This window comes from Leptonychotes weddellii, chromosome 10, assembly GCF_054177405.1.
Source record: "Leptonychotes weddellii isolate Sample4059 chromosome 10, ASM5417740v2, whole genome shotgun sequence".
Lineage (NCBI taxonomy): Eukaryota > Metazoa > Chordata > Mammalia > Carnivora > Phocidae > Leptonychotes > Leptonychotes weddellii.
This window is the reverse complement of record NC_138378.1, coordinates 91,344,608-91,361,854: the sequence shown is the minus strand read 5'-3', so window position 1 is coordinate 91,361,854 and position 17,247 is coordinate 91,344,608. Positions and strand designations below refer to the sequence as shown.

At 48.3% G+C, this 17,247-nt stretch overlaps 1 protein-coding gene across 2 annotated transcripts in view; it reads right to left on the bottom strand.

Moving 5' to 3' along the window:
- The window catches only part of KCNIP3 (potassium voltage-gated channel interacting protein 3), an 81,599-nt gene that overhangs the window by 7,625 nt on the left and 56,727 nt on the right, over positions 1-17,247 (bottom strand). For both annotated transcript variants that reach the window (XM_081796840.1, XM_081796841.1), the window contains 3 exons: positions 3,021-3,145; positions 2,502-2,571; positions 2,176-2,246 (listed from right to left, as the gene is read on the bottom strand). In XM_081796840.1, coding sequence (XP_081652966.1) covers positions 2,176-2,246; positions 2,502-2,571; positions 3,021-3,145 — 266 coding nt within the window. The remainder of the gene's footprint in view (positions 1-2,175; positions 2,247-2,501; positions 2,572-3,020; positions 3,146-17,247) is intronic.

The window sequence follows — 17,247 nt, the reverse complement described above, 5'->3', positions numbered from 1 at the left end:
CTCCAGTTACTGCCCTCACTTGGGGTTTGGCCAATGAATGACACAGAGAGGGGGCTGCAGAGGGAGTTCAGGGAGAGGCAGCTGCCCCTTCCTCCAGACATACAACCAGCCCTAACGCTCCAAAAGAGCAGCAGCGTGCTGGCACAGCGAGTAGGTTGAATGAGAAAGGCCCCGGATGGCATGCAGGGTTCTGGTGCATCTATCTGCAGGCACATGGCCTGGACCTGGGCCTGGGCCTGGGCCTGGGCCTGGGCCTGGGCCGGTCTCGGGGTGCTGAGACCAGGTTCCCTCCTGTGGGCACATCCCAGACGACCCAAGACGAACAGCGCAGCAGGCAGACCCTGAGGTGGGACGGCTGCTCCCGCTTGGCAAAGATGAGGTTGGCTTGGGTGCTGTTTTGTTTTCTGGTACTCTTTTTGGTGAGGGTTAGGGAAGTTACAATATTTTACCACATCAAAAAACTTTAATTAATATGTATCTTGTCTCTCAAGAATATACAACAAGGATTGGGATCATTATCAATATCAGTAAGCTGACCTGACTTTCTGTTTTAAGGGCACATGGGAAGAGTCCGTCTCAGGCGGGCCAAGAGTCACCCTCACCCCTTGGAGTCCTTCCTGCCATGGGGATCCCAACCCGTGGTGCACCCAGGATTGGGCCCTGCTGCCTGGAAGGTCCCTGGGGACATACGTGCCCTCCTCTCTTTCTGAAAAAGCTCTCCTACAGCAGAACACTGAAATCAAGTAGGTCCTCAAGATAAACAAACATATGCATATGGAACTAGAGGAGCTGATTTCATGGCAAAGAAGCCCGCAGAAGGCCTGGGACGATGCCAGAGATGCCCGACCTTCTGAGCAGGCGCCTAGCAGAGGGGCTTCGGCACCAGCGCCCCCAACTCAGCCATTGACAGAACACCCCACAAAGACCTGCCACCTACCACCTTAAAGGGACCACCAGACCCCTCCCTCAGGGGAGTGACAGCAAAGACCACAGGAGGGTGACAGAGACCCTCCTGACACCCACCGTGCACCGGGACCCTGGTGAGCTGTCCCATCAGCTGATTTCTGAACAAGAGAAAGTCTCTCACAGAGCCCTGGTTGGGTCCCTCACATGATTCCTCCTCACCCTTTAGTCCTGGAAATCTTAGGTGCCCCCTCAAGGATACACAAGAGCCTGGTCACAGGGGAGGACGATCAATTTTTCCTGTCAGCCTCTGTGGTGCTTGGGGTTTTACCGCGTGCAGGTATCACTGAAGACAGGACAGACGACGACACTGTGCTTCCAGAGCACCAGCCCGAGCCTGCAGCCCGGGGCGGGCGGGGCCCCTGTGGTCACCGGGCAAGGCTGTGGCCTCGATGGCCTCCCCACCCCCCGCTCTGCCCTGTGTCACCGTGCAGGCCGGCTGCGGCACACAAATCAACTGAGCGGCATTACCCACGGGTTATTATTACACCCCGGCGCGTCCGGGGCTTTCTGAGCCCGGCCGGCTTGTTCGTCCGCTTTCCTGTCAGCTGCCCTTGGCGCTGGAAGCCGAGCAGGGTGGTTATCGATCAGGCCAGGCTCTCAGCAAGGTTCTCCTCTCCAAAGAGGTTTCAGCTTTTCGCCTGCAGCTATTTTTAGGGGCCTGGGCTCCACAGACGGGGCCTCTCTCAAATGGTCCTATGTGGCCAGCCGGCGTGGAGCCCACAGCTGGGCCAGCCCACGGAGCCCAGGCACGGCCCACCTAGGGGGCAGGTGTCGGAGGCGGGCACCCCACGCTTCACTCGCCGCGCCCGCTCAGGCTAGGGATAAATTCTGGGGCTGGGTGCCTGAAATCCTGCCAGGAGCACAGACCCCTGGGTGAAGCCTTGCCCCCTTTTCAAATGCAATTTCACATGGGGTTCCTACGGCCTCAGTGTACCTTAGCAGCTCTCTTGGCTTGGTGTGGCTGGAATGGAAGAAAAGGCTGAGTGAGAAGAGGGTGGCCACATGGCCACATCACATTTCCCTAACTTCATAGGCGCAGGGCCAGCCGAGCACAGTCCGCTCCTTCCCTGGAGGACACACTGGACCATCTACACCCAGGATTGTGTCTGGGCCTCCGGAAGGCCCGAGAGAGACACCAGGGCAGGGAGACCCCCCCGGGGGGGGGGGCTACAGGGGCAGGGGATGTGGGAGGGGTCATCGGGGACCTACCTCAAAGCGGATGGCCCCATTCCCATCGGCGTCAAAGGCGTTGAAGAGGAAGTGTGCATAAGTGGTGGCATCTGGGGAGAGCAAGGGTGAGCGCTGGGAGGTGTTGGGGCTCCCAGCCCAGGCAGCGCCGCTGCAGGGTCCAGCTGCACCCAGAGCTGGAGTTCCCCGCCCTTCCAACAGGACAGAGGCAGCACCAGGCCTCTGGCAGGCAAAGGGTGGAGGCAAGGATCCCCTCCCCGTCAAAGTGACACCCACTGTTTGTAGAGCTGCCACAGTGGGGACGTGGGCATTTGGGGAAGAGCCAGGGGGCCTGGCCTCAGACTCACCTCCCTGAGGGAAGAACTGGGAGTAAATGAGTTTGAAGGTGTCTTCATCCACCAGGCCCGTGGGACACTCCTGCAGCAGGAAGTCACCCTTCAGTGACCTCAGTCATCCCCAGCCCCACACCCCAACTCCACAGGGCCTGGCCTCTCTCCTCCCTCTGGGGATACTGCTGCCTGAGATACTGCTGGGCTCTACTGAGCCCCCGAGCTGGGGAAAGCCTGGCGGTGGGGCAGGGTGATGCAGGACGGGTAAGAGGTAAGTCCCTCCATTCGCTCCTCCCTTGTGCCAGCATTGGGAACACATAGAAAGGATGGTGCCTTCAGAATACTGATTCTGCGACCTGACCAACCCTAGACAGCTCTCCCACAAAACATAAGACCCATAAAGGCCCCTGGGATATTTGCTATGCCATGGAGAAGTTTCTAGAAGGTCTCTCTGGGCCAGGGTCCCGCCTTCCTAGAGCCTGGGACAGGAGGGCTAGGTTGGTCAGGGCCTCTCCCGGAGGGATGGGTAGCACTCACGTTCTTGAAGCCCCTGTAGAGGGACTGTAGCTCCTTCTTGGTGAACTTGGTCTGTGCCTGCAGCTGGTCCAGTCCCTCCGGCTGGTGGCGCACTGTGGACAGCTCCAGCTCACTGTCGCTGCTATCTGGAAGGGGACACAGACCCAGGGAGGGTGGAACAAGTGCCCCTGTTTCTTCCCTTGCTCCAATGTGGGAACCAGGCCATGGACTAAAGTAGGGGTGGAGGGACTCTCCTTACATGACTACCATGTATGGCCCCACAGGCTGTGCACTGCACAAATGGAATGGCTATGGTGGAATGACACATACTCAGGAGTTGTGCCTCATGGATGCTCTGCTGCTTTGCTCCTCACACAGAGTAGGCCCCCTCCACTTGCCTCATCTAGAGTGTGTCACCTTCTCAGCCACATGTGGGATGGGGGCTGGGAGCTGGTCTTATCCTAAAGAGGCACTGAACAAAGGGAGGTGGGAGGAAAAAAGACAGCAAGACAAACTCACAGGACCTCAGCCTTTGAGATCCAATTCCCGGATCACCTCCTCCATGCTGCCCTCCCTGATTTCCCCCAGGAATGTGGCGGTTGCCACTCTTGGCCCATCCAGCCTAACATGTTGCTGCTTGGCTGCATTTGGTGTGAGGGTGTCAGTCACATTTGGGTAGGAGGTTAGACCACAAGGGCCCATAGGGCAGGGACCAGACCTTTCTTTTAATAATAACACATTCAATAATAATAATATTTTAATAATACTTTAATAATAAACACATCCTTTAATAATAACACATCCATGGTTAATTAACCACGTTAATTAACCATGGTTATCTTTGCTGGGGGGAAGTCAATTTCAGGTGATCTTTACTTTTTTTTTTTACATTTTTCTGATTTCTTTTTTTTTTTTTAGATTTTATTTATTTATTTGACAGAGAGAGAGATAGCGAGAGAGGGAACACAAGCAGGGGGAGTGGGAGAGGGAGAAGCAGGCTTCCCACTGAGCAGGGAGCCCGATGCAGGGCTCGATCCCAGGACCCTGGGATCATGACCTGAGCCAAAGGCAGACGCTTAACGACTGAGCCACCCAGGCGCCCCAACATTTTTCTAATTTCTTTTGGAATGGCGTGCATCACTTCTACAACACATCAAGCTATAGACAAAACAGCACTGAGTGCCTTGCTCAACAGCAGGCTCAAAGAATTACAGAACTCCCCACTGAAATGGGGAGCGCAACCCCCCTGCACTGTCACGGCCCCTGGCCTCCCCTGGTGTCCCGCAAAACAGTAAGCGCATGATTATCTCACAGCTGCTCGCTCGCTCCCACTGCAGGGCGAGTGCTGTGAGCCGCCCTGCGCTGCCCACCCTGTGCCCACAGAGCTGAGCACAGTGCCAGACGTACAGCACTGTGAACCGGAGCACACTGAGCCCTGTGCTGGGCTGCCCCACACCCGGGCCTCGCCCACGAGTCCTGCTGGCTCTCGCTCAGGCCCACCGTGCCCTGCAAAGTGCCCAGCAATCAGGCTCTGTTGCCTTGGTCCCGCATGCTCCTGAACTCCAAGACAGCTCTTTCATACCTTCCTTCTCTTTAAATTCCCAGTGCCTCCTCCCCCATCCTTTGTCAGGTTGCTTCCTACATCATTGAGAAAACAGAAGTCACAGAAGAAAATTTCTCCAAGCTCCCACCCCCACATCTACCCATCTACCTGTATTGGCCCAAACATTCGCTTTCCCTTCTTCTCTGGGAACGAACTGTCCCGGTTCTTGGCCGAGGCAAACCCCTCCACCTGTACAGTGGGTTCCAGCCCCACTGTCTCAGGCATGGGACAGCAGCAAGCCTCCCCACTCTTTCCTCATCATCTTTTTGCTCTCCCTTCTGGATCATTCCCATCACCATGTGGACATACTGTTAAATCTGGCAATCCTTAGTCAAATTAAGTATAGGCAAACCTTGCAAGCCAGCCACTCTACTCTGCGTAAACATCCCAAATGGAATGTTAGCCAGCTAAGGGGACTCTACAAGGATGTTCATGGCAATAGTATTTTTGATGGGGGAGTTGGAGGCATCCAGGGCTGAATCACAAGCAGGATGGGCGGGCACAACATGGAGGTGCACACCAGGGAGAACCGTGCAGTGGATTAAAAGGACACACAGCAGCATAAATGGATGTTAAAAATTGGTTGCTTACTTCAACTAAGAGGCAGATGTTTCAGAGTGGATGAAAAAGCAAGACCCAATTATATGCCACTTACAAAAAGGATACTCTTAAATCACAGCAACAGATGTAAATTAAAAGAGTGGAATGAATAAAAAGCCTGGTGTGGCTACATTAATAGTAGAAAAAGTAGACCTCAAGACAAAGGGTACAACTAGAGACAAAGAGGAACATTTTAGAATGATACAAGGATTAATTCATCAAGAAGACAGAGCAATATGAAATATATACATATATCTAATAACAACTTTAAAATACCTGAAGCAAAAAAATTCAAAACTAAAGGGAGAAACAGATAAACCACAGTTACAGCTGAAGATCTTAACACACTTTTCCAGTAAATGGTACAAGTAAAGCTACAAAAGACTTGAAAAACACTATCAACCAATTTGATCAAATTAATATTTATAGAGCCCTATGCCTAACAACTATAGAATACACATTCTTTTCAGGAGCACATCCTATGGTTCCCAGCATATACCAGATGCTGGAATATAAAGCAAAACTCTGACCACAATGGTATTAGATCAAAATCCCAAAAAACAAGATAGGTAAAAAATCCCAAATGCTTGGAAATTAAACAACATACTTCTAATATACCCATAAGTCAGAAAGGAAAATCACGAGGAGAGTCTTGACATATTTTGCATTGAATGATAATAAAAATACAGCATACCAAAATTTTCTGGATGCAGGTAAAGCTGCATTTAGAGGGAAATTTATAGCTTTAAGTTACTTTTCTAGAAAGGAAGATGGGTATGAAGTCAATGATATAAACTTCTAGATCTAAGCTTTTCAGAATCCAGAAAAAGAGCAAATTAAGTTCCAAGTTATTAGGAGAAAGGAGATAATAAAAATAAGAGTGAAAATCAGTGAGAAAGAAAACAGACCAACATAGAGGAAAAACCAATAAAGTTATTAAGAAACCCAATAAGCGAGCCATAGGCGAGGAACACGTATGTGCGGTACATATATCCGTGGTACATGAGCCTTATATCTTATACAAAAATTAACCCAAAATGGAGCATAGATTTAAACATAAGACATAAAACTATAAAACTTCTAGGAAAAAAAGACACAGGAGGAAATTTTTATGGCCTGGGTTTAAGCAAAGAGTTCTTAGACACAACACCAATATCATGATCCATAAAAGAAAAATTGTTAAGTTGTACTTTTTATTTTATTTTATTTTTTGGGTAAATTGTACTTTTTAATAACAATTAAAACTTCCACTCTGCGAGAGATAAAAGAGATAAAAAGGTAAACTACAGACTGGAAGAAAATATTTGCAAGTCATATATCTGACAAAGGATATCCAGATCATATGAAGAACTCTCAACACTCAACAGTAAGAAAACAACTCAAACTAATAAGTGGGCAAAAACTTGGTCAGACACTTCCCTAGAGGACATACAGGTGGCAAATAAAGCACATAAAAGGTGTTTAACACCACTTGCAATTGTGGAAACACAACCTAAAACCACAAGGAAATGCTACTACACACCTCTTAGAATCACTTAACTAACAAATATTGACAATACCAAGGGCTAGTAAGGATATGGAGTAACTGGAACCATTACACTTTGCTGGTGGGAATGAAAATGGTACTGCCCATCTGGAAATCAGTTTGGCAGTTTCTTATAAACATACACTTACCATATGACCCAGAATTCCTACTCCTGGGTATTTACCCATATGAAATGAAACTACAGTTTCATTTGTATGAATGTATTATACATTCAAATATATACATTATACTATGTATTATATTACACAATAACGTTTATGCAAATGTTTAGAGCAACTTCATTTATGATCACCCAAAGCTGGAAATAACCCGAATGTCCTCAACCAGTGAATGGATAAACAGCGTGTGGTGCATTCCACGGTGGAATACCACTCGACAATAAAAGTGACCGAACTATTGATACACGCAGCAATGTGGATGGACCTCAAATGCACGAGCTAAGTGAACGAATCCAGACTATGCAGTGTATGACTCACTTAAATGACATTCTGGAAAAGATAAAACTGCAGAAATCATAGGGAAAGACAATCTATCAGTGGCTGCACGGGGCTGTGGCACATGGGACATGTTGATGACAGAAAAGGTAGCAGGAGAGAATTTTCTGTGTGATGGAATTGTTCTATACCTTGACTGTGGCAGTGCTTACATTACTATGCGTTTGTCAAAATTCATAGAACTGGATACCAAAAAAGGGGAACTCTACTGTATGTAGATTAGAAACAAATGAAATAGAAACTAGAGTAATTGCCTATAGGAGTAGAAGGAAATGGGGGGATAAAAGGGAAAAAATAAACAAAATAAGAGAGGGGTTTAAAAAGGTCAAGACTGATAATGTCTCCTGAACTAAAGAAGATGAATAACTTAATCCTCTGCCCCTAAGGGTCGAAAAATAAAACAAAAATCCCAAACCTGTTGCTATTTCTTCCTCAACCCTACTGTCCCCTCCAGCTATTTCTTTCTTTTCTTCTTTAACTCACTGTCTTTACTTCCTCTCCTATTCTCCCTTGAACTTAACTCCTGTGGGGCATTGATCCCACCAGTGCACACAAACTGCTTTTCAACGAATCACCAGTAGTCACCATATTGCTAGTCTAGTGATCAATACAGTAATCCTGACTCCTAAGTCATAGAAGGGCCATATAAGAATGAAAATTACAGGGGCGCCTGGGTGGCTCAGTTGGTTAAGCGACTGCCTTCGACTCAGGTCATGATCCTGGAGTCCCGGGATCGAGTCCCGCGTCGGGCTCCCTGCTCAGCAGGGAGTCTGCTTCTCCCTCTGACCCTCCTCCCTCTCATGCTCTCTGTCTCTCATTCTCTCTGTCTCAAATAAATAAATAAAATCTTTAAAAAAAAAAAAAAAGAATGAAAATTACAGTGACACCATGGATGGACCTTGAGGGCATTATGCTAAATGAAATAAGTCAGGCATAGAAAGACAAATACTATATGACCTCACTTACATGTGGACTCTAAAAAAAGCCAAACTTACAGACACAGAGAGTGGACTGGTGGTTGCCAGGGCAGGGGGTGGGGGAAATGAGGAGATGTTGGTCACAGGGTACAAACTTCCAGTTATAAAATGAGTAAGTTATGGGGGTCTATGTACAGCATGTTGACTTCAGTTAAGAATACTGTGTTGTATACTCGAAAGTTGCAAAGAGAATAGACCTTAAATGTTCTCACTCCTCCCCACACACACAAAAGGGTAATTATGTGAGATGATAGATGCATTAATTAACCTTATTATAGTAGTCATTTCATACATTTATATAATTTTTTTTGGTTTTGGGGTTTTTAAAAAAGATTTAATTAATTAATTAATTAATTGAGAGAGCGAGTGAGCAAGCCGGGGGGCGGGGGGGTGTTGGAAACAGAGGGAGAGAATCCCAAGCAGATTGCGCGACGAGCACAGAGCCCCATGTGGGGCTTAATCCCACAACCTGAGATCACAACCTGAGCTGAAATCAAGAGTTGTACGCTCAACGAACTGAGCTACCCACGTGCCCCTCTACAATGTTATATGTCAATTATATCTCAGTAAAGCTGGAAGAGCAAACAAAAAGAAAATTACATGCCATTTCACTTTTGAATGTAGATATAACCTTAAACAAAATGTTAGCTAACTGAATCCAACTGTACTAAAAAAACATACACCATGATCAAGGTTTTATCTGTAATATGGAGGGAAAAATCATATGAAAACCTTAATAAAGAAAAGGCATTTGATAAACATCCACATCTATTTATAATTAAACAAACAAAAACCTTAAGCAAACTAGGATTGAAGGGAACTTTCTTAACTTGATGTAGCTTATATTTGCAAGTTACATATTTATTTACAGAAAATATTAGACTGAATGGCAAAGGCTCAGACACATTTCCGTTAAGATTTGGGACAAGCCAAGGTTGGCCACGATCATCCCTAATAGACATCCTGCCAATGCTCTAAGGAAATTTCAAGAAAGAAAGAAATAATATAGGAATTGGGAAGTAAAGGATAAAACTAACATTACTTGTAGATGTTTGGTCCCTACAGGGACCAAAAGAATCAATATACATGACAGTTTAGTAAGGTTGCCTGATATAAGATTAATTTACAAAAATCAATAGCAATTTTCTATACAGTAATAACCACCTAGAAATATAATTAAAAATATAACATTCATGATAGCAATAAAAACTCAAAACTATCTAAGTATTAACCAAAATTCAAAGGACTTTTCTAAAGAAAGGTAATCTGAATAAATGAGACATTCCATCTTAGGACCACATAATATAAAGATGTCATCTCTCCCCAAAGTAATCTGTAAATTCAATACAATCCCAATTAAAAATCCAGTTGGACTTTTTGAGGACCTTGAAAAAATCACTCTGAAATGCGTATGGAGGAACAAAAATCCATAAAAATCTAGAAAGGAAGAGTATAGAGGGGATTTTTCCCAAAATACGAATACATTTTCACAGTCACTGTAATAAAAATTGTGTGGTTGGTACAAGAACAGAAAAACACACCAAAAAAATGACCAGAGAGCTCAAAAAGGGACCGAGGTATAGCAGGAACATCACAGAAGATTTGTGCGAGGGTCAGATTGTTTAGTAGGTGGTTTTAGGAAAACTGGCTCAGCATGGAAAACTGGCTCAGCACAGAAATCTGGATCCCTTTCTTACACCATGTAAAAGTTGGCTCCAGATGAAGCAAAGACCCAAACGTGAAAGGTAAGCTATAGAGTTAAAAGGTAAAAGAATCCCTTGCTAACCTAAGGGTGAGGAAAGATTTCTTAAAACTTCAAAAGTTCAAACCATAAAGAAAAAAAAAATGGATGAATTTGATTACATCACAATTAAAGATTTCTGTTCAAAAAAAGGGCACCATGGCCAGTTCGAGACACTCAGCAGAATGGGAGAAGACAGTGTATAAAATGGTCGAAAGAAGAATATCTAGAATAATCATAAAAAAAAAAACTGGAAAGATGAATAAATATGGAAAAGATGGCTCAACCTCATTAATAAACAGGAAGATGCAAATTACATTGAGAACACAGCAGCTAGATTGGCAGGAAATAATAAAATGAAATGAGGTTGGGGCGCCTGGGTGGCTCAGTCGGTTAAGCTTCTGCCTTCGGCTCAGGTCATGATCCCGGGGTCCTGGGATCGAGCCCTGCATCGGGCTCCCTGATCAGTGGGGAGCCTGCTTCTCCCTCTCCCTCTGCCTGCCTCTCTGCCTACTTGTGCTCTCTCTCTCTCTCTCTGTCGAGTAAGTAAATAAAATCTTTAAAAAAAGGTTTTATTTATTTACTCGACAGAGAGAGACACAGCAAGAGAGGGAACACAAGCAGGGGGAGCGGGAGAGGGAGAAGCAGGCCTCCCGCGGAGCAGGGAACCTGATGCGGGGCTCCATCCCAGGACCCCGGGATCATGACCTGAGCCGAAGGCAGACGCTTAATGACTGAGCCACCCTAAATAAATAAAATCTTGAAAAAAAAGAAATAAGGTTGACCAACGTTAAGCACTGGCTAGGGAGGGAAGGGAGGTCAACAGTAATTTTTAAGCATGCAGTGAGTGTGTATGTTGGTACAAACATGCACTGTGGGGAAGTATTTGCATTTTCATGCTAATGCTGCACACATTTGCATACCCTAGGGCCTGGTAACCCTACCCTAGGAACTGGGTGCTAGAGAAAAATGCCCAGGAGACATGCAGGAGAGCAGACACCCCAACTCTCTACAATTACAATAGCTTGAAGCAACCACATGCCTGCCCACTGACAATAGAGCAAATAAACAGCTTGTGGGCCATCTACTGCATGAAATGTCCTACAGCAGTGAATGAACCATACTACGTATTTGTTACAAAATTCAAAACCAAGAATAACCAAACAATTTGTAGGGATATGTAAGAAATAAAATTATAAATAAGAACAAAAATCCAGGAATGACAGTGCAAATCTGGCTGGTGGTAACCTCTTTGGGGTGGGAGAGGAGAAACTCAGAGACAGGCAGGCTGGGGATGTTCTAGTTCTGGGGGTGGGGAGGATAGGTTCATTGGTGTTTATTATTCTTTTTAATGCACATATCAAATATATATTTGAATTTGCTAGAGGTTAATCAAAATGTTTAAAAGTAATTAGAGGGGTGCCTGGGTGGCTCAGTTGGTTGAGCATCAGCCTCTTGATTTAGGCTCAGGTTGCGATCTCGGGATCCTAAGATGTGCGGCTCTGAGCTTAGCATGAAGTCTGCCGAGGTTCTCTCCCTCTGCCCCTACCTCTGCTCGAGCTCGCTCCCTCTCTCTCTCTCAAAATATATAAAGTTTTTTAGGGGCGCCTGAGTGGCTCAGTAGTTAAGCGTCTGCCTTCGGCTCAGGTCATGATCCCAGGGTCCTGGGATCGAGTCCCACATCAGGCTCCCTGCTCTGCGGGAAGCCTGCTTCTCCCTCTCCCACTCCCTCTGCTTGTGTTCCCTCTTTCGCTGTGTCTCTGTCAAATAAATAAATAAAATCTTTAAAAAAATATATATATATATAAAGTTTTTTAAATAAAAAAATAAAATATTTTTTAAAAAAGGTAATTAGAGTACCCAGAGCAAGAGAAAATGAGAGCGAGAACACACATCTGGTCTGGACAAAACAGGACACTTGGAAGAAAGGAAAAGGACAGCAATCCCAAAAGAAATGGCCAAAGGATATACATGGGCAAGTTAGAGGTGAGCAAACTGAAAAAGCTGATGGGTACACAAAGAGGTGTTCAAAATCATTAGTATGAAAAATGCACCTGAGAACAACAAGGCAAAATGTGACACGCATGAAATCTGCAAAGTCTGAAAGCTACTTTAAAAGTCAAGACTCAGTTGGGGAATGTGGGCTACCTTCTCCCACGGCTCCAGACTCACTTGCCTGCTTGCCATCTGCACTTGGATGTCTAGTGGTTCTCAAATGGAGCATTTCCAAACTGAGTTCCTGATCTTCCTCCCAAAACCTGTTCCACCCACAGCTTTCTCCAGCTCCGGGGACGGCAACTCTGTCCTGTTGGGTGCTTAGGCCAAAACTCTGGGCGTAGACCTTCCTCCCAGCGCTCACTCCACAGGCATGGCCAGCCAGCTCTCTCAACTCCTGCCTCTGACCCTTTCTCCCACTTCCACTGTCCCCACCCTGGTCCAAGGCTCCAGCATCTCTCCTGGCCTGTTGCCCTGCTTCTGCCCTGGATCCCGTAGGTCTAGTTTTCAAATAGTGCTAGAGGAAGCTGCTGGAAACAATATCCAGTGTGTTACTCTGTTCAACAACCTCCCCCAAGCTCTGAGTATAAAAATAACCAATAAGTAACCAATAAACGCAGGCCACCGCCACCCCCATCCCTCCCTGGCCGGGCTCTGACCTCATCTCCCAGTCTCTCCCTTTGCTCTCTCTGCTTCAGCCATTCTGGCCCCCTTGTGCCCCGCAAGCACACTCCCTCTACAGGAAACTGCTTTTCCCTCAGAACTCATACCTCCTCAGAGGTGCCCCCCACCATTCCTATCTATCCCTCATCTCTGTTCTACTTTTCTCCATTTGGCTATGATTCCCTGCCAGATGCATATTTTTCTCTTTCCTGGTGCTACGGACTGAGTTGGGTCTCCCCAAAATTCATATGTTGAAGCCCTAAGCCAATGTGACTATTAGGAGATACAGCTTCGGAGGTAATTAAGGTAAGATGAGGTCCTAAGCGTGGGGCACTAATCCAGTAGGATGGGTGGCCTTTTAAGAAGAGGAAGAGGAAGAGGGATCTCACCCCCTCTCCTCCACCCCCACCTCCACTTTCATCCCCTCTACACACATATGCACAAAGCAAAGATCATGGAACTGTCTGGAACTGTCTCAGAAGCAGGGGACCTGGCTTCTTCATCTTGACTCCCACAGCGTCCGGCCCAATCCCGGGCACCCCATGTGCTCTCAGGGGACACTGGAGACCTCTCCTGGCTCCTCCCCAAGGGAAATCCAAGGTTCATCCCTCTAGTTTGTTTCAGGGGAGATGCAGCCAGATCTCTTAGGACTCCCGGAGGCATCACAGCACCTTCTGCAATTACAAGGACGACTGGCAATTAATGGATCTAAATAGCCATTTGCTCCAGCTTCCCTCCACACCCTGAGGAGCCGCGCTCTGCCAGACTGGGAAGTCAGCCTGCTTCTGCGGTCTCCCTGGGCTCAGCCCTTCTCCTGACCCTCCAGACGCTTGTCCTGGACACTACTCACCGCCCCGCCCCCCGCCCCCCCCCCCCACTGATAACCAGGGGCTCAGCAACAAAGATTTAACCTCTCCATCAAACAAAAATTTGGTTAAAGGAGTGAAAGCATGAGGCTTTTAAAAATTTGTTCTTAGGGGCACCTGGGTGGCTCAGTCATTAAGTGTCTGCCTTCAGCTTGGGTCATGGTCCCAGGGTCCTGGGATGAGGCCCCGCATCTGGCGCCCTGCTTGGCGGGAAGCCTGCTTCTCCCTCTCCCACCTCCCCACCCCCCGCTTGTGCTTGCTCTCTCGCTTTTTCTCTGTCAAATTAAAAAAAAAAAACTTAAAAAAAAATTTGTTCTTCAAAAAAACTTCTGTTGCTGTTCTAAAGCCGAATGTCCCCGAGTTACACAGCAAGCTGACAAATCACCAACGAGGCTCTCCTCCCAGGGAGTAGAAGTTCCAGTCCGGGATCCTGATCCCGTGCCACACAGCGCCCTCTGTGCAGGACCCACCTGCAGGGGCTTGGAAAAGGTGGCTCCAAGTCTTTAATTCACTGAGCAAAGACGCACCAGGTCCTGGGTGAGGGGCATTTTTGGCCTACCTAGTGCCTGAGCCCAGTGGAGCTCCCTGGGCTGTCTCCACCTTTGCAAGGCTCCCCTGGAGGCGGCTGCAAAAGCTTCTCTTGCACCCCCTTGGCTTGCCAGCCAGCACCCATCTCCGTTCCCTTGCAGCAAAACTCTCCCACAGTGCTGTCCACATGGGCTGGCTCCAATCCTTCCTACCCCGCTGGCAGATCTCAGCCCTGACCGCCCCTGCTGGTCAGGGGACTCCTAGACCTGGAGGTCCCTCCAAGGAGCCCCAGGGACCACTGTGGGGCAAGACTCCCCTTCGAATGCCAGCAATGCCTCTTCCGTCTGTCAGGGCTTCTAAGTAAGACTCCGTTCGAGATTCCGTGGCTGAGCGCTTTGAAACCACTAGACATGCAACAGCTGAAGCACTGACTTGGGGAGGGACCCCTCCCAAATCTTTGCCCAAATCTCCCATTGTACAGCAGCATTAGGCCTCAGGCTCCAGACTACCTCCCTGTCCCGCAGAAGCCACCCACCCGGAGCCCCACCTCTCTCCTTCCCTTTCCCAGAGCCCAGCCCAGGAGCCTCCAGCCAGCCAGTCAGGAGGACCTTACGGAGCACACAAGGAAGGATGCCGATCATGATGAAGGGCCCGTCAAGTGCATCCTCCTCCCCTACTAACTTCTAATACACGGTTAGTGATGAGTGACACTGGGGGGGGCTAGGGCCCTTTTTGGCAAGAAATAACAAGCGCTTGCTCTGTGCTGGGCATTGCTTTATGAGTTTGCACCCAGCCACACACTTAGTCTTCACAGGGGCTCGATGAGGGAGACTTTGGATTGGGACCCAGGCAGCTGCCTCCCCTCTGGGTGTCTGACACCCATGCTGTAAGAGGCTGGGACGCATCTGTGGCTCCTTGGCCCTGCGGAGTTAGGGACGCATCCAGGACAGGTATGCCAGAGTTTGTACAAGTCCTGGCCCTGCCACTCCTTGGCTGGGTCACCTCAGTTAAGTGACTTACCCTCCCCAAGCCTCAGCTTCCTCATCTCTAGGATGGGCCTGCTGTTGAGGACAAAATTATGATACACACAAAGAGGGGTGGGGCCACCTCAAAGAGGGAAGAGCGGTGGTGGTGGGTCAGGCCATGCCTACCTCCCTCTGGGCACTCCCCGTTCTCCCCTTCACATCCCTGTCTCTTCACCCACCTATATCCCCACTGTCACAATTCAGCCTCCCTGTCCCCACCCCAGCCAGAGGGGTCCTCCCTTCAGAGGACATCTGCCCAGGGCTGTCCTAAAGGGAGGGCCAAGACACTGCATTACTTGTGCTCCTGCTGGCTTCACACTGCCTGGTATACAAAGGGTGCCCAATAAATGTGTGCTGGGGATGGCATAGAACTTACACTTACTCAACACCTGCTGTTTGCCAGGCAGCGCTGGGCACACTCTGGGGCCCTAAGGGTATAGACACAAGTCCCTGACCCCCTAGGAAAGCCCCTATGGGGTGGGGATGGGGTCACAGAAAATTTCAGAACAGCATCATCTACCACAACCCAAAGGGGCGGGGAGTCAGAGGGGTCAGGGAAAGTTCCCAGGGGAGATGGTGCCTCCAATCCAAAACCCCATTACAGATGAGGAAACAGAGCTCAGGTAAGAAAAGTGACTCGCCCAAGTTAATGACAGCATGTCAGTGACTAAGTCAGGCCTGAAAAGCAGCTGTCCTAGCCCCTGGCCACCTAGCCCCTAGTGCTCCTTCCAGAACAAGGCTTCTCAACCTTCCTACTGACATTTGGGCCTGATTCTTCCTTCTTGTGGGGGCTGTCCCGTTCACTGCTGGATGTTTGCCCTCTACCTGCAAGACACCAGTAACCCCCTCTCCCCAGCTGTGGCTGTCAAAAATGTCCCCAGACATTACCAAATGTCCACGGAAGAGCAAAACTGCCCTCCGTTGAGAGCTACTCGTCTAGAATTCAGGAAATCCTACCTGAGCTAAGAGGCAGTGACCAAAGTCAAGCCTCAGGCCTAGATGTGGACAAAAAGGTCTGGTGTCAGGGCTTGCAAACAAGCACCAAGAATTACCCGCCCAGGGTCACTTTTTATTGCTGGGCCCCACCCTGTGAATCCCTTAGACTTGAGTTCTGCTTTTCACTTTTCCACGGTGCTTTAGTTCACCACACCCCTGTGAAATGGATAGGGGAAAATATGCTTTTATCCTCATTCTACAGATAAGGAAATTAAGGCTCAAGAATGTTAAATGCACCAAAGTCCCCTGGTAAGCTAGTGGCCAAACCCGGCTGGAATTCCCCGACAGAGTCACCCAATGGCAGAGACGGACAGGAGACCCAGGGCAGACAGAGGGCTTTTTATCATCTGCATCTACTTCTAGAAGGCTGCATCCCTAGAACCCAGATCCATTAGTTCCTGACAATCCCAGGGGCATCACAACTCTGGCAACTCACAGATGGGAACTACGGAGGCTCAGAGAAGACAAGAGACACACAACTGCACGCACGCATGCTTAAGGGGAGCTGGGCACCAGCCCTCCTCCCTCAGTGCCCGCTCCCATCCAGGCTGGGGCTGCAAGGCATGGGCTCCTCACAACCCATCTGACAGTCCCGTAGACACTGCCTGGCCAATGGGCCTTCCAGGCTCTTAAAGGACACCGCTCCCCATCATCATGCAACATCTGGAACTTAAAACTCCCTCCTTCTGATGTAGGAGGGGAGGCCTGTTTGAGTGAGAGAATGTTTTCAACCATGAATCAGTCCTGTTACTACGAGCAATCACTCCATTGCTAATTACTGGTGATGCCAACAGTTCACAAAGTTTGCACATTTATTATATGCCAAGAATGGTGCTAGAGCCTTAAAGCCCCAGTGACTAGTTACACGTCTGCCACAGCCCACTTTACAGGGAATGAAACTGAGGCTGAGAAAGGTTAAGGGAGCTTTACAGCCAGCACATGTGGGTGACAGCAACCCCAGCTAAGACCTGGCCGACATTGAGGCTCTACATTCCTCCCACTGCATCAACACATCAGAACTCCAAAGGGGGCACAAGTGGGCAACCATACCAGGAAAGAGAAACTCATTAGGGCCTGACGTGGGTTTTATAGCAGGTTGAAGAAAGCATCTGTAGTCTTGTGCATACTAACCACCTTGTAAAGAAATCCCTTTTCCTTAGAAATTACAAAGACAAATTTCACAGGCCCAGACCTGTGAGGGGGTCGGGCTCAGT